General features: G+C 46.2%; 3 protein-coding genes across 5 annotated transcripts in view; 1 reads left to right on the forward strand and 2 right to left on the reverse strand.

Annotated features, from left to right (window-relative positions):
• The window catches only part of NDRG4 (NDRG family member 4), a 518,571-nt gene that overhangs the window by 229,569 nt on the left and 263,590 nt on the right, over window positions 1-25,412 (forward strand). The window lies entirely within an intron of this gene.
• Window positions 23-16,387, reverse strand: CFAP20 (cilia and flagella associated protein 20). Its single transcript, XM_049786154.1, has 6 exons — window positions 16,251-16,387; window positions 3,661-3,740; window positions 2,235-2,346; window positions 1,232-1,420; window positions 871-981; window positions 23-433 (listed from the first exon to the last, which is right to left on the reverse strand). The coding sequence occupies exons 1-6, from the start codon at window positions 16,332-16,334 to the stop codon at window positions 428-430; spliced, it is 582 nt and encodes a 193-aa protein (XP_049642111.1). The 5' UTR covers window positions 16,335-16,387; the 3' UTR covers window positions 23-427.
• The window catches only part of CSNK2A2 (casein kinase 2 alpha 2), a 43,383-nt gene continuing 41,852 nt past the window's right edge, over window positions 23,882-25,412 (reverse strand). The window contains exon 12 of the mRNA XM_049786147.1: window positions 23,882-24,330. The gene's annotated coding sequence lies outside the window, so the exon portion shown is untranslated. The remainder of the gene's footprint in view (window positions 24,331-25,412) is intronic.

Here is a 25,412-nt window from a genome sequence, read left to right on the forward strand (position 1 = left end):
AAGATACAAACTGAGAACAATGTACAAACCAAGAATATAACATTTTATTCATTTCTGGATCAGGAGTATTACACAGCATATACATATATTTAGAGAATATATAAAACAAAGAACCATAGAAAGAAATATTGGTCTGAAATGGCCTGTGGGACACCTCTGAATCTACAGGGCTGTGGGGATGGATCTCCACACATGCTGGGCGGGCAGCAGGATGAACCCAGTGTTCACCTAGCAAGGGGTAGCTGTCCCCCGCTGGACGCACAATGCACTGTGACTGGCATCCGCCACAAGGGACACCAAGTTGTAGATAAAAGAGCCATAGCACAGTGAACAAATATAAATATTTGGTTTTTGCATTGTCCTCCAGATAGTTTCTTTTCTAAACTAAGAGTCACATCCAGGGTCTCTCCTTTCAGTAGTGTCCCAGTTATTGCTGGAAGAGAAAAAACAGGAAAGAAGCATTACATGGAGCTTTGAGAACTTAGATGGCCAGTGTCACTGAGCCCTCCCTCCCTCTGCAGTGTGGGGACAGGCAAGCTAGCAGCAGCAGGCATGGAGGCATCCAGCACTGGGCCTGGTGATGAATGGGCTGATGGGGATTTGGGGAAAGTATGTTCTACTGTTCCCTAAGGAAGACCTTCAGGCAGGAGACTGGAAGGGGACCAGGACCCCCTTGTGAAGGTAGAAAGTGCAGGATCAGCATGATTCCCTGGTTCATTCCTGATTCTGGGGTGACGGTGGAAGAAATGTGAAATGTAAGGGGATGCAGTCCCATATTGAGAGAGGGGGGCTCTGCAGGTGACTGTGGAGTAGAGCCATCCTTCCCAGCACCCACTCATGCCTGCCTGGCCCTTCAAAGGGCTGCCTCACCTTGGCCTTGTTCTGAACGGGTAGATACAGTTTGAACTCTGCTGGCAGTTCGTCCTCTGAATAGAGTCTGTCCGAGAAGTAAACCCGTCGGATCCGGCAGTTTGCATGGATCTGTGAATGTGGATGCAAGAATTGACTTTGATGGGGCTGGACAATGGTGGAAGCTTGGAAATTTTATTGCTTTGTCCTCCCACAACATCTGAGCAGACTCTTGACTCTGTCTGGGGCCTCTCTGAGGTCAAAGGCCCTGGAACAGTGACTTAGAAATTTTTAGCCAGAAATGTACACTGTTCTGTTACCTAGGCAGCCAGATAGTACCAGACTGAAAAAACATACCCCTGTCCCATTTTGGGTCCCATACCTGCACCCGCAGGGTCTCAATGTAATTTGTGCCATAAGCCCGCCGGGTAAAATCTGACAGGTTGAACTGGATTTGGTTCCAGCCATCATCCAGCCGCATGGGCATGGTGCAGATGAAGGGCTTGACGCGAGTGGTGCTCTGGTAGTTACTGGCCCGAAATCGCCGGCGCACATTCTTGTCATCCAGCACCTGCAGAGCACAGAGAAGAGTCTCCTTGATTCCATCTTAGAAGAAGCAACAAATAGCCGTGGTTAAGAACAGAACCTGAACTCTCACAGCCCTTGTTCCCAAGGCTGAGACCCCAAGGGGAATAAACAGACCAGACACAGGCCACGTTGGCTGCAGATGGCCCAGGAAGAGCCAGTTTATCTTGTTTGTTGCCAAGACAACACTAAGACATAGGACATGGCCCTTCAGGCACTCAAGACACAAAATGATTTCCTACACATTCTTCCCCTTGGAAAAGTGAAAAGCCTAGAAGAAAGATCAACAAAAACAAGACTCCTACAGTTACTTTCCAAATGGACACCACTCTAATCCTTAAGTGTTAAAAGCTTACAGGTATTGATTTGATTGTCTACATGCTGTTTCTTTTAAAACCTGGCATTAGGGGCCAGATAGAAAAAGAGCAGACAGTACAGCAGGTAAGGTGCTTGCCTTGTACATGGCTGACTCAAATTCAATCCCTGTATGATCCTCAGAACCCGCCAAAAGTCATCCCTGAGCAAAGAAACAGGAGTAAACCCTGAACCCTGCTGGGTATGGCCCCAAATCTAAGTCCCCTCTCCATAGCCTCCCCCCCTCAATAAAAACAACAAAAATCCTAGCATTAATTTTTTATCTCTAATACAAAATTTAGATTAATGTTATATGCTTCAAGCATATAGAAGGCATAGGAAAGGTACATACAAAAGAACAAGATACTGTGCATGCCACTTTTTTTCTCTAAATTGGCAGGATTGAAATAGCCAAGAGTTTATATATGCACATGTCCATTACTCACCTGTACTTCAAAGGTAAAATATTTTTTCAGGTTTTTGATGATCATGACAAGAAAGGGAAGTTTAATCCCCAATGTCTTCTTTGGGTCTGCAGGACATGTGATATATGTGGTACTGTCAAGAGAGGAAAGACCAATAAACACAATTCTTGTCTTTTCCAGTTTGTTTGTACAATAACACATAGTCCAAGAAAATAAATTGGAGGGAAAATCCAAAAGACACAGATATATCACCCAGCAACTCTAAGTTAGTTGATACTTTAAAAAATTTCTGAACTTGGGACCGGAGAGATAGCATGGAGGTAAGGCATTTGCCTTTCATGCAGGTCATTGGTTTGAATCCTGGCGTCCCATATGGTCCCTGTGCCTGCCAGGAGCAATTTCTGAGCATGGAGCCAGGAGTATCCCCTGAGCACTGCCGGGTGTGACCCAAAAACCACACACACACACACACAAAAGCAAAAAACAAACAAACAAAAAAAATTTCTGAACTTAAAATTAAGAACTTAACATGAGAACTGGGGGGAGTATGTGTGGAGGGAAGAACACAGCAGGTAGGATGTTTGTCTTATATGCAGCCAATGTGGGTTTGATCCCTCACCTAAGGTCCTCCAAAGCTGCAAGGAGTGATCCTTGAATGCAGAAACAGGAATAAACCCTGAGCACCATCAGGAGTGGCCCCAAAATCAAAATCAAGCAAATGATACACACACACACACACACACACACACACACACACACACACACACACACACACACACACACACACAAAATCAAAATCAAGCAAATGACACACATACACACAACCTACACCAACTCCCTCTAAGAAACCCCATAACTTCAAACCAGAAAATAAACAACAAAACAACAAAAATCAAAACAGTGGACCGAGTGAGAATCTTTCTTCTAGTGAAAGATTCAAGTCTAGTCTCGGAATCATCCACTAATAGAAAATAAAAACAAACATAAAATAAGAGCATTATTTAAAAAAAAAAAAATCAGGGACCAGAGTGGTGGTACAAGCGGTAGGGCAGTTTGATCTCCCGGCACCCCATATGGTCCCCCAAGCCAGGAGCAATATCTGAGCATTTAGCCAGGAATAACCCTTGAGCATTATCGAGTGTGGCCCAAAAACCAAAAAAAATAAATAAAGTAGAATTCCTTCCAGTCACCTACTGGAAGATTAATATAATATTATTCACCCTCCCGTCTTGCTTAAAAATAACTTAACTAGTAATAGACAGGTTCTAAGTGTTTTATACACATTCGACTATTTAATCTTCACAAGAAACCCATTTCTCAAACAGGAAAAGAAGGACTGAGGAAGCTCTACCTTCCCCAGGCCAACTGTGTGCAGCCGACTCAAGCATCCCCTGTCTGACACCCACCTCCCTTTGCTGGGCCTCTTGGAGACAGTGTGGCAGCCTACCTGACATTTGTTCCTTCAATCTCTAAGACCAGGGACTGGATATCATTATCAGTGATTCTTTTGATGTGGCCATTCCGTACCTTTTAGGAAAAAGAGGAAGTTGATTAGCACTGAGATATTTGGCAGCAATTTTTAGGATTTTAAAGGCCCAATGGGACCTCTTAAGAAAACCACTCTGGCTTCCAGGGATCCTAACAAAGAAGTTTGAGACACGCTATTCTATTTTCTCTCTGTTGGGATCCATCGGCCAAGACAGAATCTCAAGTAGCTTGGTAATATGTGCATCAAGATACCAACATGCATCATATAACTTATTATTCAGTGCTTACTATAAACAAAGAACATCCATACACATTTCTCACTTTAAAATAAAAACAAACACTGTTTTCACTTTGCAGATGTCCACACGATAGGGCTTGAATAGGATAACAACCAGGCCTCCCAGTCTCACACTGACTCATGCTTCAAAGGCAAAGAACAGCAAATGGGCATTACTCCTCAACCCCTGCGTTTCTGGGTATGACACTCCAACCCAAAAACAGAACACAGGAAGGTTAGCTGCAAGTCACTGAGAAAGAAGGTGATGCCCTAAAATTGAACCTAGTTTCCTCAAATCTAATCCTACTACCCTTTTCTTCTTTCCCATGCAGGAATTCTAGCCCCATCAGTGCCGCATATCAAGTCTTTGCTACCATTTTTAGTTCATACTGATCTCTCTTTGGTTTCACCTGGCTCCTATAGACTAAACGACATAATATATGTGGGAGTGGGACTGGAGCACTAGTACAGTAAGAAGTCATCCCAGGTTTGAACCCCTGTATCCAATACTGTCCCTAAAGCATTGCCAGGAGTGATTCCTGAGTGATGAGCCAGGAGTAATCCCTGAGTACTGCTGGGTGTGGTCCAAACACAAAAACAAAACAGAAAAGAGGTCATAATGGGGAAAAATCAGTATTTTTTTTTGAAAGTAACATAATGTGTCAATATATATTTTTAGATTTCCCTTTCCTTCTCACTTGGTATCAGTGCTCAAACATTTAACTGTGATGCTCAAACACTTGGTAGAGATCAGGCGACTCATGGCACTGAGACCCAAAACAGGAGAGCTACTAGGATCCACTCGGGCATGCAGGGCAGTGCCAAGGCAGGCGCTCTATCACTCACCCATCCCTGGCCTCCAGGAACCAACAGTCAATATGGATTTCTCCTTTCAGAACATTTGGAAAGAACAAATCTTTCCAGCATTTAATTAAGCTACTACTATAAGGAGTACAGATACAGAGATACTTAGTCTGAGACAGGGCTGTACTCGTTGAACCGAATGTATGAATATGTGAAAATGGTCAACAGGTTTAGAGCAGGATGGGAAAAAAAATACTGTCTCTCTCTTCGCAAAAAATGCTATATTGGAGGCTAGAGCATTAGTACCACTGTACTAGGGATGTTTACCTTACACGTAGCCAACCCAGGTTCAATCCCTGGCACCCCATATGGTTCTGAGCACCACCAGATGTGTTCCTGAGTCAAGAATAATCCTTATGGGCCCAGAGAGATAGCACAGCGGCGTTTGCCTTGCAAGCAGCCGATCCAGGACCAAAGGTGGTTGGTTCGAATCCCGGTGTCCCATATGGTCCCCTGTGCCTGCCAGGAGCTATTTCTGAGCAGACAGCCAGGAGTAACCCCTGAGCAACCCTGGGTGTGGCCCTAAAAACAAAAAACAAAAACAAAACAAAACAAAAAAAAAGAATAACCCTTACGGGGGTCGGAGAGATAAGTAGAGGTAGGGCATTTGCCTTGCATGCAACTGACCCAGGATAAATCTGGGTTCGATTCCCGGCATCCCATATGGTCCTCTATGCCTGCCTGAAGCAATTTCTGAGTGCAGATACAGTATGGAGGTAAGGTGTTTGCCTCGCATGCAGAAGGACGGTGGTTCAAATCCCGGCATCCCATATGGTCCCCCGGGCCTCCCAGGGATGGTCTCTGAGCATAGAGCCAGGAGGAACCCCTGAGCGCTGCTGGGTGTGACCCCAAAACACACACACACACACAAAGAGTAACCTCTGAGTGCTGCTGGGTGTGGCCCAAAACCCAACCCCCCAAAAAAAGAATAACTCCTGGGCATTGCCAGGTACAGCTCCAAATCAAACATACAAAAATGGGGACCGGGCGGTGGCGCTAAAGGTAAGGTGCCTGCCTTGCCTGCGCTAGCCTTGGACGGACCGCGGTTCGATCCCCCGGTGTCCCATATGGTCCCCCAAGCAAGGAGCAACTTCTGAGCACATAGCCAGGAGTAACCCCTGAGCGTTACTGGGTGTGGCCCAAAACCAAAAAAACAAACAAACAAACAAAAAAAAACATACAAAAATGATGCTCTATCTGCCATTTTCAATGACTTAGTCATTTGGCTTTTCTTTTTTTTTTTTTTTTTTTGGTTTTTGGTTTTTGGGCCACACCCGGTGACACTCAGGGGTTACTCCTGGCTATGCGCTCAGAAGTCGCTCCTGGCTTGGGGGACCATATGGGACGCGGGGGGATCGAACCGTGGTCCGTCCTAGGCTAGCGCAGGTAAGGCAGGCACCTTACCTTTAGCTCCACCGCCCGGCCCCGTCATTTGGCTTTTCAAAGACGGGCAGAAAGAATAGTGGTAAGGTGCTAAGTACATTTTTCAGCAGAGGCCAGTACTAAACACAGCTTTTGTCTCTGAGCTCTGTCATGTGAATCTGATGCCCTCACAGGGTGCATGGTGTTCCCAGGTGACATCAGCTAGCACAGCCCCTTTCTTGTCTTTGCAGCCGAGTACTGGCTCCTCAAAATAGGGTGTGTTTCATGGTCAGGATTCAGTGTTAGGCATCATTTGTCTTTTCCACAGGGCTTACTATTGTGGTAGGCATAAACTAAGCTGTAAAAACCTTGCTGACTTCTGAAATTTTTCACTCCAAGAGCTATATAAACAGGTTTCAGGAGGATTTTAAATAAAAAATTCCTGGATAACATATCCACCATAGACTGTTTAGGAAGCTCCAAAACCAGGAGCCGATGAAGTTGCAAGCATGAGAAACGTGACTGCTTTCCTATTAATCATCCTTCATTGCTCATAGGCACTGCTGAGCCAGAACGCGGGTGGATGAGCTCTGCCAATATAGCATTTCTTAGGTTCTCAAGACAAAAATGTCACATTGAAGTGCTTCTCAAACAGAGTTGGCGACATCTAATGCCCTCCTGCTTTGAATTCTGGGCTTCTTTCCAAGGGGGATTAGGAGCACAAAGGCTTGGGTCTGTAACACATGCCAATGCTGCCCACCTCATTCCCCAACTAAAGTGGCAATATTCTTCTTCTATATGCTAGCACACAGCTGCTGTGGAAAATCAGGCAGACTTGTTAGTAAAGGAGGAATTAATCAAGAAATTATTTCCAAATAATGCAATACAGTCCCCTTGATAAGAGCTAACAGTATTCTAAATGGAAGCAAGCTAGTTTATAACATACCACCAATTAGTGTGTATTATGTTTCTTGAATCTTTCTTTACAGGATATCTAACACAACAATCAAATATATGGTTATACTGAAAGATCAAGTAATTACCTCAAAGACTATTGCTAAAAGGCAATGCTGAGATTGATCATACTCTGAAGGCATGGCTTCAAATCTTAAACCCCCAAAGTCTCTTCGGCCAGAGTCGAATAAGGAGACTCCTTCTACTCAAGAAAGCCCCACCAGGAGTCTCAGGGTGGAAATGGTAGGAGACAGGCAAGCTCAGGGCAGAAGACTTCAGGCTTCCGCCAATCCAGCCAGGTTGATCTTTATAGAGTCCAGTCCAGTGGCACACAGAAGCAGGTGAGAATAGCCTCAGACATGCCTGTGCCTATGCACCCAGGGGTTGGCTCACTTCAGCTAAACATCCCTTTATTTCCAAAAGCAAGATTTCTTTCAAAACCAGCACTAGATGGTTGGAGCCACATTCCAGCAGGTAGAGCATGTCTTGCATGTGTCTGACCCAGGATCAATCCTGGAATCACTTACTGTCCCCAGGAGCACAGAGTCAGAAGCACCACCAGGTGTGACTCCAAACCACCCCCCCCCCCAAATAACCAAAAGCAAGAGATTCTGTCTTTGAAAAGCAGGAAATGGAAGTATTTTCTAAGGAAAGTCCATAGTATCTCATGTTTTTTCTTTTCAAATTCTCTTTCCTTCCCCTTCCTTTGTTGCTGCTGCAGTTGAGACAGGAAATCACAGGCACTTGTACTCAGTGGATGATGCAGACTTGGCTGTGGGACTCTCACACAGCAGGCACCTGTTGCAGTGCTCACTGTGGTCATATTTTTAAGTTGTGTTTGCACAGTTAGCAGAGTTCCCTAGAGATGAGATGGTCACCTGGTATGTGGATGATACCTGGAACTGACCTCGAAGCTCACCAACCTCAGGCTTGTAAGGGGGGCAGCTTTTGCCAGTGAGCTATTTCTGGGCGCTTTCCAGTGTTTTAACTACACTGGTAGTTGAGACAATCTACAAAGAACTATGCCCAAGGAGAAAATTTTGTCCCCAAAGAAAAACATGAATATTCCTGTTGCCAGAGCTTTGAAATCAAAATTATTTTTAAATGAATGACTTTTCTCCTTCATGAAGTCCAAAGGGCTACAAATATAAACTCAATGGAAGAAAGAGTACGTGCAATGAAACATATAGGAAAACCCTCTCAACATGTCTTCTCTGGGCTCTGAAGCTAATACCAAAGTAGAAAGAGTGGTGGGCATTCTGAGGCAGGCCTTCTGATGACCCTGGCAACCTAGCTGTCAGCATCTTGAATTGTCAAAGTCTTCCAGGAAGTCTTTCCCCACAGCTCTTAACAGATAACAAGATCACGGCTACAGAAAGCACCAGCTCCTTTCTGGAGCTTTCCCCAGTTCAGAGGTCACTAGACAGGCCTGACTCTGAGATAATGATAAAATGAACAGACAGGTCTTATCTGACTTCCCGCTATACATTAAAAAGTACCAACCAACCAAGTTTTTGATTCGCTAATTTTTAAATTCTTCCCTCCTCAAAATAAATAAGTTAATTTTACAACTTTTACTTTCATGAACTCCCAAGTAATTAGAGATGAGTACAATTTTTAGGAAGCTTTAAGTCTTTCTCACAATCATTCTTCCTGAGTTTCCATGGTTGCTGAGGGCAAGAACACAGAACTGTTTTTCAACATATGAAAAGGTTGGAACTGGGGGAGAAAAAGGCTCTTGGGACAGGGAAGAAGCTGGCCAAGGCTGTATGTATTTCCATGAGTGCTTTAAAAATAACACATGCTGTATCCATGCCCTCCCCCCACCTTTCATTTCCATGGCTCCACCCCTTCTCCTGGGAGACAGCTGCAGAGGAGGCCATCTGGCACCAGACCCGCAGGACACATGGAGCCAGCAGAGCTGTCCACTTCAGCAGGCCAGTTTCCGCCCTGGATGCTATTCAAACGGGTGGAGGGAGCCCTCTGTAGGGAGACAGGGGCATAGCTTCCATTCAGAGCCTGGGCCTCAAAGGCTTTGTGGGGCAGAGGAGAGGCTTCTCTCCATGAAAAGCTGGTCAGGGCCCTTGGTTAAAGAAATGGCATTTCATGCACTGCTGACCATATCTTGCAGGTAACTAAGGTAACTAAGGTCCATGCCTTCATGCAACAATCATCAGGTTGACCCAGGGAAGTCTGAAAAAAAGTTTTACTACCCTAATGTCCAAATAAACATGATTTTACAGGTGGAAACTATCCATTTTATCAGTACCAAAATGGTCTCCTAAGTAAAAAAATGTAGAAGTTACTTTTCTGGAAAAAGATGTTTTATTAAATTAAGAACAACAGGAGCTCTGGGGTCAGAATGACAGTACAGTGGGTAGGGCATTTGCCTTCCATGCAGCAGACCCAGGTTCAATTCTCTGCATTCTATATGGTTCCCCAAGTCTGCCAGAAGTAACCCGAGTGATGGCGGGTGTAGCCCAAACCAAAACAATAAACAAGAACTCTAATGTTCCATCTAAAATTCTGGTTTGAGTGGAGAATAACTAGTCATGAAAAGAGAAATGTTTGTATAAATCAATACTGCTATATTTGGGGCTGGAGAGATAGTACAGTGGTAAGGCATTTGCTTTGCACACAGCCAACCCAGAACGAACCCGAGCATCCCATGTAGTCCCAGGTACCTGCCAGGAGCGATTTCTGAGCACAGAGCCAGAGTAACCCCTGAGCATCGACAGAAACAGGCACTTTTGTTCTTCTGTTAATAAATTAGAAGTGTTATTTACATTAAAGGAGTCCTTTATAAATATAATAGTTGCAGGTCCCCAAAGGGAACCCCTTTAAAAAAAAACCTTAACTTCTCCTATAATCTTTTTGTTTTGTTTTGGGCCACACCCAGTGACGCTCAGAGGTTACTCCTGGCTATGTTCTCAGAAATCGTGCCTGGCTTGGGGGACCATATGGGATGCTGCGAAGTCAAACCGCAGTCTGTCCTAGGCTAGTGCGGGAAAGGTAGACAGCTTATCACTTGCACCACTGCTCCGGCCCCCTTCTCCTATACTCTTGAAGAAGAAATAAATTACAAATCAGGTTGATCTGATATGAGTCAAGGATGTTTGGATGGAAGGCTTTGACCTGGAGGTAACCAGTGAAATGGCTCTTGGTAGAGTGGCCGAGCTACTGGAGCCTGGACCTGAACCTGAGCCTGGACCTGAACCGTCACACCATGTGGAGGCTTCAGGACTGGGAAAGGTAAGATGACAGATTATTCTAATTTCAGAAGTCAGGTTTTACTGTGCCTAGTCCCAGGGATCTGAATCTCAGCTCAATTATAAACTCAAATACCCTTAAGCAGATCACTCAGCTCCCTGCCCTAAAATTTTTTAAGCTGAAATTCAGTTACTGCACATTTGATGTACATCATCAGTTTGCCTTCATAATCCTAAACAGCAGTCAGTGTTACACATGTAAAAACTGTACAAAGTACTTGCCCAGAATTACAGAGCACAGGACCCAGGACAATCCCAGGTATCTATCTGATGACACTCTACCTGGGTCAAAAAAGTTCCCTTAAGGAAACTAAATCTAGTGGGTACCTCATAGTAAACAAGCAACTGCCATTTATGGTCTGATATAGACCACAGTAGACCTAATATAAGCTCCCAAGGAAGGAATACTTGAGATTTGAAAGACAAAATATTTGAAAAGATGGAGCAGATAGCACAGTGGTAGGGCATTTGCCTTGCACACAGCCAATCCAGGACTGACAGTGGTTCAAATCCCAGATTCCCATATGATCTCGAGCGTGCCAGGAGTGATTTATGAGCACAGAGCCAGGAGTAACCCCTGAGGTGCCACAAGGTGTGACCCCCCACCAAAAAAAATTGAAAAGACAAAATACAGAGGAGCTGTATTTTCCCCACAGGTCCCCAAAACTGCATAAATATAATAAGCTACAAATTTGCATTACTTGAATAATAATAAAATTTGCAATCAGGGCCTGGAGTACAGCAGGGAAGGCATTTGCCTTACAGATAGCTGACCAGGTTTCAATTCCTAGCATCCCAGTTGATTCCCCTCTTTCACCCCCAAGCACTACTAGGAATAATTCCTAAATGCAGAGCCAGGAGTAATCCCTGAGCACTACCAAATGTGACCCAAGAACAAAAAACAGATACAAAAAATCCCCAAAACTTTCTATCACTATTTTTGTGAGTAGGCACTCACATTATGATGATGATGATGATCACTTTTGGGACCTCACCTGGAGATGCTCATGGGTTAATACTGGTTCTGTCTCAGGAGTAACTCCTGGCAGATTCAGGGGACCAAATGGAATGCTGGGGGTCGAGAGTGGGCCTGCCAATTAGGTAGGGAACAACCTGCTCCTATCATTCATGCATTCTTTTTTGTGTTTTTGTTGTTGTTGTTTAAGCACACCTGATGATGCTCGGGGGTTACTCTTGGCTCTGCATTCAGGATCTGGGGATAAAATCCAGGTTGGCAGCTTGCAAGGCAAATGCCCTATTCACTGTATTATATCTTTGGCTCCCCATTCACCTTTTTTTTTTTTTTTTGGTTTTTGGGTCACACCCGGCAGTGCTCAGGGGTTACTCCTGGATCTACACTCAGAAATCACTCCTGGCAGGCTTGGGGGACCATATGGGATGCCGGGATTCGAACCACCGTCCTCAGCGTCTCTGGCAAATGCCCTACCACTGTGCTATCTCTCTGGCCCCTCAATTTTTTTTAAATCATTTATTTATTTATGTTTTGGGGCTACACCTGGCAGCACTCAGGAGTTCCTCCTGGCTCTGAGCTCAGAAATCACTCCTGGCAGGCTCGGAGGACCATGTGGGATGCTGGGGAATCAAACGCCCTACCCACTTTGCTATTGCTCCAGCTGCCTTGGGTTCAATTTTTGGTAAGACATGGTCCCAAAGAAAAAATAAATATAAAAAAATGTAAAAATGATAATAAAATAATAATAACCACAACAACTAGGGATCAATGAATGTCCACAATCAAAGACCAGAGTCAAGTCTAGATAAATGAGTCATATCCCTCCCACCACCCAATTATGCCCTTATCTCCTGGAAGTAGAAAAAATATTTTAAAAAATATTCTGGTATGGGACTGAAGCGGTGGCACAAGCGGTAAGGCATCTGCCTTGCCGGCACTAACCTAGGACAAACTGCGGTTCGATACACCAGTGTCCCATATGATCCCCCAATCCAGGAGTGTTTTCTGAACACATAGCCAGGAGTAACCCCTGAGTGTCACTGGGTTTTGCCCAAAATAACAAAAAAAAATTCCGTCTTTTTCTAAAGACATTATCTCCCCAAGTATACATATAGGCAGGCACTTAGCACTGATCCATAAATCTCTGATTATTATATGGATTCTCAGTGTTTCTCTGGTAGGACTAGAGTTATCTTTTTCTTTTCTTTTTTTTTTTTTTTTGGGGGGGGGTGTCACACCCAGCAGTGTTCAGGGGTTACTATGGACTTTGCTCTCAGGATTCACTCCTGATTCAGGGGACCAGGGAACCACAGGGGTTGCCAGAAATGGAACCCCAGTCATCTGCATGCAAGGAAAGCCCACTACTTGCTATGTTATTACTTTGCTCTGAGGATTCCCAACTTTCTAAGGATCTTTCTAATAGCTGGGAAAAGGAAACATACAGCAAAGCTATGGCTCTTGTCCCAAACTTTACCTTTATTTCCTTCCCTTGTCCCAAGGGGAAAAATTCACCAGAAAACCCCTTCTTTAGTCTAAAAAAGAAGAGTAGAAACTTCCATGGTGGGGGCCAAAGCAATCGTAGGGCACTGGTCTTGTTAACCCAGATTCTACCCCTGGCACCAGTATGGTTTTCTGAACCTGCAAGAATGACCCCTGAATACAGAACCAGGAGTATGAGTAACGCTGTGAGTACCACCAGGTGTGACCCCCCCCAATAAGAAACTTCATGATGAGAATTTTGCCTAAAAGGAGAGTTAACGGGGCCGGGCGGTGGCGCTAAAGGTAAGGTGCCTGCCTTGCCTGCGCTAGCCTTGGACGGACCGCGGTTCGATCCCCCGGTGTCCCATATGGTCCCCCAAGCCAGGAGCAACTTCTGAGCACATAGCCAGGAGTAACCCCTGAGCGTTACCGGGTGTGGCCCAAAAACCAAAAAAAAAAAAAAAAAAGGAGAGTTATCCTAAAGATTCTTTCCCAGGGCCAGAACAAAAGTACAGTGGGGAGGGAGCTTGCCCTGCATCCAATATAGTCCCCAGAGCACCGCCAGAAGTAATTCCTGAGTATAGAGCCAGGAGTTAACACCTGAGCACTACTGGGTATGCCCCCCCACAAATTATGAAACACAAAAAAGATTATTTATTTCTCTAAAAGTGTTTAATTTATTCAGAGCCCTTCTGGTTGCTCTAACATGTTTCCACACATGCTTATGTCATCAGGGTACCAGCCGACCTCAAGTGGCGTTGTTAAGGGACACAGAGCACCATGGTTACTCTGCTTTCATATTCTATGTGTAAACATGTTGACTAGTTCAACTCCTACATGAACACATATAGAAGAGGACAGACAATTCTAACAACATTCACCTGACAAGCTGAAGGCTCCATGCCACTGTACTTCCCTCTACTTAGGAAGTTCTCCAACCTGCTCTAAAACTTCTACTCCAGGGCAAGACCCAGTCTCTATTTCCACTGCCGTATGTTGATATTCTGTTACAATTCAGCTACCAAGTTTGTCAGGGTCAAGGCCTATGCCCTCTACTGCCCTGAACTAAGTCACTTGATTTAGTTGACAACTTGACTCTTGAAGTTGCCTCTACCTTGTGGTCAGAATCGCTGTGAAAGAAAAGTTGGTCCATATTTAATATCACATATGTTAGCTGTCTTAAAAAATTATATTCTGAGCATACCACCCTGAGTTCTGTTCTGGAAATGTTTAAACCCCTGAAGACAGGCAAGGAGAAAGCTATGCATCTCTACCCCAGACTGAGGCCAGAAATCTTTGCTCTGGATAAGGGGAGAGGAAACTGTCTCTTTAGGTGCAAACCACTTACTGAAATTCTGGAGCCAGAGTTCCACGGGTAGGATGCTTGCCTTGCACCCAGCCCATCGGGGTTCAATACCGGGCATTTCATATGGTCTCCCTAGCAGAACTGATTCCTGAGGGCAGAGCTGGGAATAATTCCTGAGATGCAAAGTATGGTGCAAAAAAAAAAAAAAAAAGAAAAAGAAAAAAGAAAAAAAAGAAAGGCAAAAAGAAAACAATAAAACTCGGGCCCGGAGATAGCACAGCGGCGTTTGCCTTGCAAGCAGCTGATCCAGGACCAAAGGTGGTTGGTTTGAATCCCGGTGTCCCATATTGTCCCCCATGCCTGCCAGGAGCTATTTCTAAGCAGACAGCCAGGAGTAACCCCTGAGCACCGCCGGGTGTGGCCCAAAAACCAAAACAAACAAACAAACAAACAAAAAAAAAACAATAAAACTCCGAAGCCCCTGCTACTTGAAATTATTCCACGTCCACTTCCTAAAGCACATTCTTCCACACACCTCTCCCCATGGCACCCAGGATGCGCCCTCATTCTCTTTCCCGCCTTCCACATCAGAACCCGAGAGGGCACCGGACACAGCTTAAAAGGTGCGGCCTAACCTGAAATAAATTAAAAAATAAAATAAAATAGTAAAACTAGGGCCAGAGAGGTGGCGCTTGAGGTAAGGTGCCTGCCTTGCAAGTGCTAGCCAAGGAAGGACCGTGGTTCGATCCCTCGGCGTCTCATATGGTCCCCCAAGCCAGGGGCGATTTCTGAGCGCTTAACCAGGAGTAACCCCTGATCATCAAACGGGTGTGGCCCAAAAAGAACTAAAATAAATAAATACATAAAATAATAATAAAACTAAAAGGAGCGCTGACTCAGTAAATGTGCACGAGAAACAAAATATCAAGGTGCTAAAAACTCAGAGCAACTCCAGGACAGCTAAAGGCCCCACCCACTCTTCTATCTATCATCCTCTGGGCAAATACACAGAACACCCAGTCCAGAGATGAAAAAACAGGAGGAGGTGGGGTGTGCATAATTTATTTATACCCCAGACCCAAACACAGTCATGCCGGCACTTTTCCTGCCCAGGGAGCAATAGAGGTTGGCAATGAAGCACCAGCAAGCATCCCACAGTCCTGCTTGCTGAGGATCCGAGAGCACGTGGGTGGCGCAAGTTCTTCCAGGCCTACGAGTGCCCGGGACAGAGGCTCTGTGTGTCCACAGGCCCGCGCAGCGCCTGACACCAAACTCGGGGGGCAAAAATGCACACGTTCCAGCAAGCAAGCAAGCAGCCCCTTGACTGGCACTTTCTAAAGCTGCCAGAGGTGAAAGCCCTGGATTTGGGCGAAGATCTGGGCCATATGCAACCCGAAGGTTAAGACTCCGCGCTCACCTGCAACAGCCCCGCAGCCTCCCTCCACCTCCTACACGCACCGTGCGCCCGACGACGACCCCCATCTAGGCTCTCGGCCTACCTGCACCCCGATCCAGGAGGTGGGGCGCGACCCCTGCACTCAGACTCTTACCTTTCTTTTCGTTTTTGGGTCACACCCGGCGGCGCTCAGGGGTTCCTCCTGGCTCTACGCTCAGAAATCGCTCCTGGCAGGCTCCCTCGGGGGACCAAATGGGATGCCAGGATTTGAACCACCGTCCTTCTGCATGCGAAGCAAATGCCCTTTCTCCATGCTATCTCTCCGGCCCCTTCCTGAGTCTTTTCTAAAGTGAACCCCAAGCCTGGAGAAGTCTCCAAGCACTGCTAGGCATGACCCCAAAAAAACCAATTTCAGAGATAAAAGGGTGTTTTAAATCTGGAGAGTATTGATGTTAACAAAAGCTGACATTTGTTTTTTGTTGTTGTGGTTTTGGTTTTGGTGTCACACCCGTCAGCCACCACTCAGGTATTACTTCTGGCTCTGCACTCAGAAATGTCCTGGCAGGCTCGGGACACCATATGGGATGCGGGGATTCGAACTACCGTCCTTCTGCATGCGAAGCAAACTTACCTTATTTCCATGCAATCTCTCCGGTCCCAGACTCTTACCTTTTTGTCCCAGATCTGCAAGGGCTTGCTGCCGATGCTGTAGAGGATGGAGAGGAAGCCGCTCTGGAACGTGTTTTTGAACATCTCGAGACGCTCGCGGCCTTCTCTTCTTCTCCTTCTCCTTCAGCCGCCCCGGAGCAGACAGAAGACCCAGGGGCGAAGGTTGAAGCCGGTCGGACCGGACGAAGAAAAGACAAACGAGCTAGGGAGCCGGCCGGCAACCTGAGACTACTGACAGCTGTACCGGGACGCAGGACGCTACGCAACCACGTCCCCGCACCGCTAACGCCGGAAGGACCGAAGTTCAACTGAGCCGGAAACCACAGCAACTGCCGCCCGCGCCGCTCTCCCCGTCTTAAATGGTGGCGGCGGGCCTGCTGCCGGGCGCTTCAGAGGGATCCCTCCGTCCCCTTGGGCCCGCCCCCTCAGGCCTCGACGTCCTATCACAGGACAGAATCACCAATTTCCGGCTCCTTCGCCCTCGTCCCGCCTCCTGGAGAAAGGACTCCGTTGCTAAGGGACTACTTAGCTCCGCTTCTTCCCCCCCAGAGAGCGGAAGGAGACTGAGGAGCGTGGAATATTGTTGAGACGTAAGTAGTGTCATGGCAACGCGGTGGGTGGGTCAGGGACGTCATATAGGGACCGCCCCCTTCTGAGGGGTAAGGAAGTCACCTGGCCAAATGAAAGGAGTCATTGGATTCAGCAGGTGCTTGCTTGACTTGGCCTCCTGGAGATGCTGAAGACATGCTTCTTGGCCGAGAGCAGCAAATAAAGTAAAGGTAAAGTAGAGAGTACTTTACCTGTGCTAAGTGCACTATTGGTCTTGTCTTCTTAATATTAATTAATAAATAAAAATAGATAAATAAATTTTAAAAATAATATTAATAACATTAACTCTTCTTAAAATAATAATAAAATAAAATTTAAAATTAATATTAATTAATAATTAATTAATCAGGGGTTACTCCTGGCTGGCTGCTCAGAAATAGCTCCTGGCAGGCACAGGGGACCTTATGGGACACCAGGATTCGAACCAACCACCTTTGGTCCTGGATCAGCTGCTTGCAAGGCAAACGCCACTGTGCTATCTCTCCGGGCCCAGAGTAATATTCTTTTTTTTTTTTTTTTTTTGGTTTTTGGGCCACACCCGGCACTGCTCAGGGGTTACTCCTGGCTGTCTGCTCAGAAATAGCTCTTGGCAGGCACAGGGGACCATATGGGACACCGGGATTCGAACCAACCACCTTAGGTCCTGGATCGGCTGCTTGCAAGGCAAACACCGCTGTGCTATCTCTCCGGGCCCATAGAGTAATATTCTTAAAATAAAAATAAAATAATAAAATTTTAAAGATGAAAATCAATTAATAATATTAAGTCTTCTTAATTTACCTTTTAGGAGGATTAATTGCTTTAATCATTAACAGGTTTTTTGTTTATTTGTTTGTTTGGGGGGGGTCACACCCAGCAATGCTCAGGGGTTACTCCTGGCTCTGCTCTCAGAAATCTCTCCTGCCTAGCATGGGGGACCATATGGGATGCTGGAATTCGAACCAATGTATGTCCTGAATTGGCTGCATGCAAGGCAAATGCCCTACCGCTGTGCTATCTCTTCAGCCCCTCATTAATAGTTATTATGCAAACACCACACATCCCAAACTGGTGAGATGTAAAGAAGTAATTTCATTAAATGAGCCATTAGAAAAATAAATAAATAACTGGGGCCAGAGCAGGTAGGGTGTTTGCCTTGCATGCTGACTACCAGGTTCCATTCCAGTCACCCCATATAATCTCCTGAGCACCACTGGGAGTGATCTCTGAGGAGATGAGCCAGGAGAAAGCCCTGAATAATGCTGAGTGTGGCCAAACAGGAAAACAAGAAAACTAGGCCAGAGAGACAGTACATCAGGTAGAGTGCTTGCTTCACATGTGACTAACAAGATTTGATCCCTGGCACCCTATATTGTCCCCCAAGCCTTCCAGAAGTAGTTCCTTGAGCACAGCCAGAAAAAAGGAAACTTGAGGGGCTGGAGTTGTGGCACAGTGGTAGGGCATTTGCCTTACACACAGCTGACCAAGGACGGACCACAGTTCGATTCCTGGCATCCCATATGGTCCCCCAACCCAGGAGCAATTTCTGAGTGCATAGCCAGGAGTAACCCCTGAGCGTCACTGGGTGTGGCCAAAAAAGACCCACCAGAAAACAATTAAAAAAAACTTGAACATTAAGATAAAGAGGTCTCTGGGAGAGCGTTTGGGGGGCTGCATGCTTGGAAGGTTTAACTCCCAAACTCCTTACTTAGCTACTCCCAAACAGAACTGGAAGTGGAACATGAGCATCCCAGATGTATCCCAAAAACCTAGATCCTTCCCCCAAAATATAAAGCATAATAAACAAAATAGAGTTCAATGGTTAGAAGATCCTTTTAAAAACCTAAGAGTGTCTGTGGAAGTAACTCAGAGGTAGATCTAGCACATGCTTCATGAATATGAATTCCAGGCAAACAGTGTGCATGGTGCCATCCCCAGCACCAAATTAGTCCATTGTGCCTTTTCTTCTCCCTCAGAAGTCAATTTCAAGAGCAATTTAGCTCATTCTCCTTACTAAATTTTTCAAAATATCCCAAGGGAAAATGATTTGAAAAGGGAAGAGAAATACAGCATTATAAGAACTAATGGGACCGAAGAGATAGCACAGCGGGAGGATGTTTGCCTTGTATGCAGCCAATTCAGGACAGATGGTGGTTTGAATCCCGGCATCCCATAAGGTCCCCTCTGCCTGCCAGGAGTAACCCCTGAGCACTGCTAGGTGCAACCCCAAAACAAAAACAAAACAAAACAAAACAAAAAAACTCCAAAAAACAAAAATAAAACTAACTATAGAATAATTATATGATGATTTAAATATTATTTACAAATTTACTCATTTATAAAAATTTTCCCACCCTTCATTTGTAAATTGTTGTTTATTTCGTTTTTGAGGCCACACTTGGTGATGCTCGGGAGTTACTTTTGGTGCTGGACTCAGAAATCATCCTCGTGGGTTTGTGGGACCATATGGGATACCAGGGAATGAACATGGGTCAGTTGCAGTCAAGGCTAGTGCTCTGTACTACCACTCTGATATTCATTTGTAAATGTTTATGAAGTTGTTTTTATCATTTAAATATTATCTCATCACTACTTTCTTTGTTTGGGGGCCATTCCTGGCTTTTTAGGGCTTGACTCACTGTCAGGGATCATTCCTGGCAGTACTCAAGGGACCATATAAGATGCTGAGGATTGAACTAGGGACAACTACATTCCAGGTTAATAAACACTGTTGCCCTATGTTACCTGGTTTCTGGCCCTATTGTTATAGTAAACTATAAAAAAAAAAAAAGGCAGAAAAGGCACCAAAGCAATAGCACAGCGATAGGGCGTTTGCCTTGCATGTGGCTGACCCAGGACAGAACTCGGTTCAATCCCCCCAGAGTCCCATGTAGTCCCCCAAGCCAGGAGCAATTTCTGAGCGTGTAGCTAGGAGTAACCCCTTAGTGTCACTGGGTGGGTGTGGTCCAACCCCCCCCAAATAAATACATAAATAAAATAGCAGAAAGGGAACAGGAGCTAATGAGGCAGTAGGGTGATTACAGTCTGCATAATAAAGCAAAGCTCACCTGATGCAAACCTTTAATGAAAGGCTATAGAAGAGCTGAAAGAATGGAATCACGTGTGAGCATTGCATGATCTTAAGAACCCTATTATTGGGGCCTGAGCAGTGGCGCAAGTGGTAAGGCTTCTGACTTGCCCAGGCTGGGCAACCACAGTTCAATTCCCCCAAGCTAGAGAGATTTCTGAGCACATAGCCAGGAGTAACCCCTGAGAGTCACCGGGTGTGACCCCAAAACAAACAAAAGAACCCTTTTACTGGGGCTGGAGCGATAGCACGGAGGTAATGCATTTGCCTTGCATGCAGGAGGATGGTTTGAATCCCGGCATCCCATATGGTTCTCTGAGCCTACCAGAAGCAATTTCTGAGCATAGAGCCAGGAGTAACCCGAGCACTGCTGGGTGTGACAAAAAACAAAAAACAAACAAACAAAAAAAGAACCCTATTACTATAAGAAGGGGATTTGTGCTTTCAAACCTGCAGTGTGAGTAGAGTCACTGCAGAAGCAGCCACCATCCTTGGTGCCAAGCCTGAACCTCTGGCCATGAAGCAAGACTTTGGATAGACTACCCTGACTTCGAACAGACCTATCACCTGAATAAGGGTCAAAACATGCAGGAAAAGCTAGAGTGATAGTGCAACAGGGATGGTGCTTTTCTTGCATGCAGCTGACCCAGGTTCGATTCCCAACACCACATATAGTCCCCTAAGTTCCTCCAGGAGTGATCGCTGAGCACTACCAAGCGTGGCCCTCCCACAAAAATGATGAAGCTAATATTTGTAGCTGTTACAAAATGTATTAAGTTGTTCCTAAAAACAATGGATGTTTCACTGTTTAGTCCTAATAACTATTCTTTAAAACTCTAAGCATTTTTTTTCAACATATAAAAGCCTGGTCAGAGCCTAAAATCAGAGAAGAGTATTAATTCTGGTGAATGTAGATCCAGAAACTCAGAACTCACTAATGGGGATGGAGTGTGAAGGTGAAGTGGAGCTGTCTGCAGGGCCAGTCTGTGATGAATGGGCATTCATTGGGGGTGGCACTGTGTGCCACCCAGCTCCAAGAGTAGTTGTGCTTTATAGTTAGCTGAGACTACAGAGAGAAAAGGCTATGGGACCAATGCGATTATATGGAATGTTAAGGATCTAACTTAGGTTGGCCGCATGCAAGGCAAGCACCCCTACCCACTGTTACAAGCACTCCAGCTCCCAAGTCATTTATTTATTTGGCCACACCCAGCAGTGCTCAGGGGTTACTTCTGGCTCTGCACCCAGAAATCACTCCTAGCAGACTTGGGATCATATGAGATGGCAGAAATTGAACCCAGGTTTATCTCGGGTCAGCTGCATACAAGGCAAATACCCTTCCACTGTGCTATCACATGGCCCCACCAAGTCATTTATTTTTAGTAAGACCCACCAGTGTGTGTACATAACAGGGAAAGATTGGGCTCGGAGAGATAGCACAGCGCGTTTGCCTTGCAAGCAGCCGATCCAGCACCAAAAGTGGTTGGTTGGAATCCCGGTGTCCCATATGGTCCCCCGTGCCTGCCAGGAGCTATTTCTGAGCAGCCAGGAGTAATCCCTGAGCACCGCCGGGTATGGCCCAAAACCAACCAACCAAACAAACAAAAAACAGGGAAAGATGTTCATTATTTTTTGGGGGGGGTCACACCTGGTGATGCTCAGGGGTTACTCTGGCTATGCGCTCAGAAATCACTCCTGGCTTGGGGGACCATATGGGACACCAGGGGATCGAACCGCAGTCCGTCCTAGGTTAGCACATACAAGGCAGACACCCTACCGCTTGTGCCACCACTCCAGCTTCCTTCATTATTTTAGGTAACATTAGGTTATTATTTTTACCATCTATATGCCAGGAAAATCCAGTCATTATTATAATAATGCAAACCCAGGTGGGAGTACTGAAGGATGTGCTAATGGTACTGAATTTCCAGGCACATCACATAATCACTTCAGTCTTAGGCTAACAACTTCCTGTTTCCTTCTTTCAAGGTCAACATTACTTGTGATTAAGTTCCTTTGTACAACCATAATTCCTTCCCACCCAACAGTCCTCACTCACAGAACCTACCTTCTTTGATAGACAGGAGAGTTAAAGGGCTGCTGGGTTCAGACGGGAAAGTGGGTTCAAGTTCATGTGGTATCTGGACTGCCCAAGGCCATTAGCTGTGCATTCGTACTAAAGGACCTTCTTGGGAGCACTGACACCAGACCAACATGGAGAGAAGAGGCTGCTGGCTAGACACAGCAGACCAACATTGGGCCAAGGAATTTAGGCTCATATTTGTGGGAATGAGGGGCTGAGACACCATCCCAGAGATGTGGAAGATCAAGGTCACCCGGCAGAGCCTCAAGTCCAAAAGAAATTGTGAGGGCCATGGTGATAGTGCCAACAAGTAGAGCATTTGCCTTGCATATGGCTAATTTGGTTTCAGTCCTCTGCACCCCATAAATCCCTGAGCCCTACCAGGAGCAATCCCTGAGTGCAGAGCCAGGAATAAGCTCCGAGAAAAGCAGGTGTGACTGTGGGACTGAAGCAATAGTATTGTGGGCAGGGCATCTGCCTAGGATAAGGCCGACCCAGGTTCAATCCCTGGCACCAATTATGGCCTCCTGAGCACTGTTAGGATTGATTCTTGAGTGCAGAGTCAGGAGTAAGTCCTGAGCACCACCAGGTGTGGCCCCAAAACAAAATAAAAAATAGTGTTCATTAAAGACTTGATGGGTGACAGCCACCAAGTGCCACTTCCATTCCCACAGCATATGTGGGCTGCAGGTTCCAAGGTGTTATGCTGGGGACAAACAGTTGTGAACTCCCAGGTCTAAGGAACTGCTGGGAGGACAGAAGCAGGTCTAAAGGCCTGTGCTTTTCCCCACTGTACCTTCATACTCACCTGTGCTTCCAATCCTGCCTGTTCATGGCAAGCAGCAGACAGCTGTGTGGACTTGGGCGCCTACCCAGCTGTCTGGGCATAGGGTCTGCCTTTCACTTCTATGTGTGTGTAGAGGGGAGCTTGGGACCTGCTAGAGTCAGGCTCGGCAACCACCTGGGAGAGAAGGCCCTAGGAAACTAGCCAAGGTTTTTCTTTTAAAAAGATTTTGGGTTTTGGTCCAGTAACAACCCATGCCACCCTCTTTGCATCTGAGTGGATCTCATTTCCTTTCAGTTCTAGTCCAAAGGCCCCCAACTTCTTCTGTCTCAAGGCCACAGACCCAATGGTACCTCCTGTTGCTTTCCTGTCACTTTTGGAGCTGGAAAGCTAGTATAGAGGGAAGGCACTTGCCTTGCATGCAGTTGACTCAGTTTAGATCCCTGGCAATATATTGGATTCCTGAGCATCACTAGGAGTAATCCCAAAGTGCAGAGCCTGGGTAAGTCCTGAATCAAAAAATGAAAACAGTCCTTTAGGTGCAGTTAGGTGGAATGAAATGAGGGAGACTCGGGGCTGGAGTGATAGCACAGAGGATAAGGCATTTGCCCTGCACGTGACTGGGTTTGATCCCCAGCATCCTTTATGTTCCCCAAAGCCTTGCCTGCCTGTTAATTTTTGAGAGCAGAGCCAGGAATAAGCCCTTAGCACCACTTGGTGTGCCTGAAACTCAAAAATAAATATGGAGTCACATTTTTCTAAGTTACAGGTGCATTTACATATGTGCCACCCAAGTCAAGTTACTGAGCACCCCCACAACTTTTGGTGGAGTAAGGGAGGACTGTATTCAAAGCAGTCAGATCTAGTGCTCCTGGCTCCTGAGCCAGCTCCATTGGTCAGTGGCTCTGCCCAGTGCCAGCATGGGGCCCTCCCTGTAGCTTATTTCTGCCAGGGCTCACCTGGTCAGTAACTCTTTTCCCAGACTGGGGTCCACCTGGGCTCCTCCAGCTAGTACTTGGCACAAACACTGTCAATTATCCTTTGAGTCTCCATGAATGGCCCCTTCCAGATGGAAAACTCTCCATACATTTCTTTCAAAACCTTTTATTCAATAATATATACTTTTAAAATTATGATGTGGGACTGTGCGCCAAGCCAAGTTGCCCCCAATGCCCCACTGCGGCCTGTGGCCAGCTAGTGAGTTCTGCAAGGGCACCCAGAGCCTCAGGACGCATGTGGGGTGGGGATGGCCGCGGGCGAGACAGTCACCGGCCATTGTGCAGTCCCCTTCACCTCTCCCATGCTTTCTGGGTCAGGAGGAAGTCAACAGGAAGCCAGAGTCGTGGGGACCTTTGACACTCGAAAGTGAGGTGTGATTTACGCAGGCAGGCTGCCCTTCAGTTGGTTTAGTTCATGTTCGCCACACCTGCCACGGTTTTGTGTCTGCTCACGGGACGTGATCTCTCTACACACCTTAGGACGCTTTGATTTTGGCTCTTGTTCTGCTTATGGAAAAGTGGGAGGAACTGCAACAGACCTGGGGAAAGAGATGGGAGGAGGGGAGAGATGGCGTTAATCAATAGGACCTGTAGCAGGGACAGGCCTCCACGTGTGTGGACCCTGGAGTGTGTGCATGGGCTTGGTGGCATCAGGTCTGACCATTCTCTCTCCCTTTCTCCATGGATCATTCTGAATAGATACCACCTCTGCACCACTGTCAAGGATCTGGATGCAGGAGCCACTTCCTGGCCTTGAGTCCAAGGTATAGACTCTCATGGAATGTTTCTAACCCTTCTGAGCAAGAAGGCTACAGGTTCGCTGTCCCACTCTGGATCCCCATCAGACTAGTTTCCTACTGAGGCTTTGGGCTAACAATTGGGTGACTTAGTATTTGATAAGCAAGAAGAGGCTGTGTGCAGTAGAGAATCAAGCCTGAAGGATGTTCCCATACTCTGGAAGCAGCTGTCTAGTAAGCTAAACACCTGAAAACCTGTCCCTTCTTTTCTGTCCTAGAACTGGGAAGCGGGGAGCAAGGCTGACAATAGTTCTAGAAGCAATTTCAGAGAGAGGGAGCAGGGCTGCATCCTGGGTTGCTTGGTGTGGAAAGAGGGCCTCTACTTCTGAGCAAATCAGCAACTGCTAACAAGTGCCTGACTCTGAGGGGCCTGCAGGTTCTTTCAAAGCACCGCCATCTGTGTTCCTGTACGTTGCAAGGAATAGGGTGTATGTGTGAGATATTTTCCTAAATGCACAACATACTGCCATAATTTACTTGTCAATAACAACAGGCCAATCCCAGGAGGGAGGTCTCAGTGGTGAGATTCAGAAGGCAACTACTAATTCCACCCTTACTGCTCCCCGCTTTCACCACATTAAGGTCACTACTGCAATCCCTCTGTCCCCAATCTTTGTGCAGGTTTCTTCCTCCTCTTTCCTGAGGAACATGAAGTGTAAGTTTCAAGGCTTCACACAGTGGATGATTTTCCCTTGAGGATATTGGGAGTGACTAACATAGGTTTTTTTCTTTTTTGGTTTCTGGGCCACACCCGACAATGCTTAAGGTTTACCCCTGGCTCTGCACCCAAGAACTCCCCCTGGCAGGCTTGGGGAACCATCTGG

The sequence above is a fragment of the Suncus etruscus genome, chromosome 14, assembly GCF_024139225.1.
Source record: "Suncus etruscus isolate mSunEtr1 chromosome 14, mSunEtr1.pri.cur, whole genome shotgun sequence".
Lineage (NCBI taxonomy): Eukaryota > Metazoa > Chordata > Mammalia > Eulipotyphla > Soricidae > Suncus > Suncus etruscus.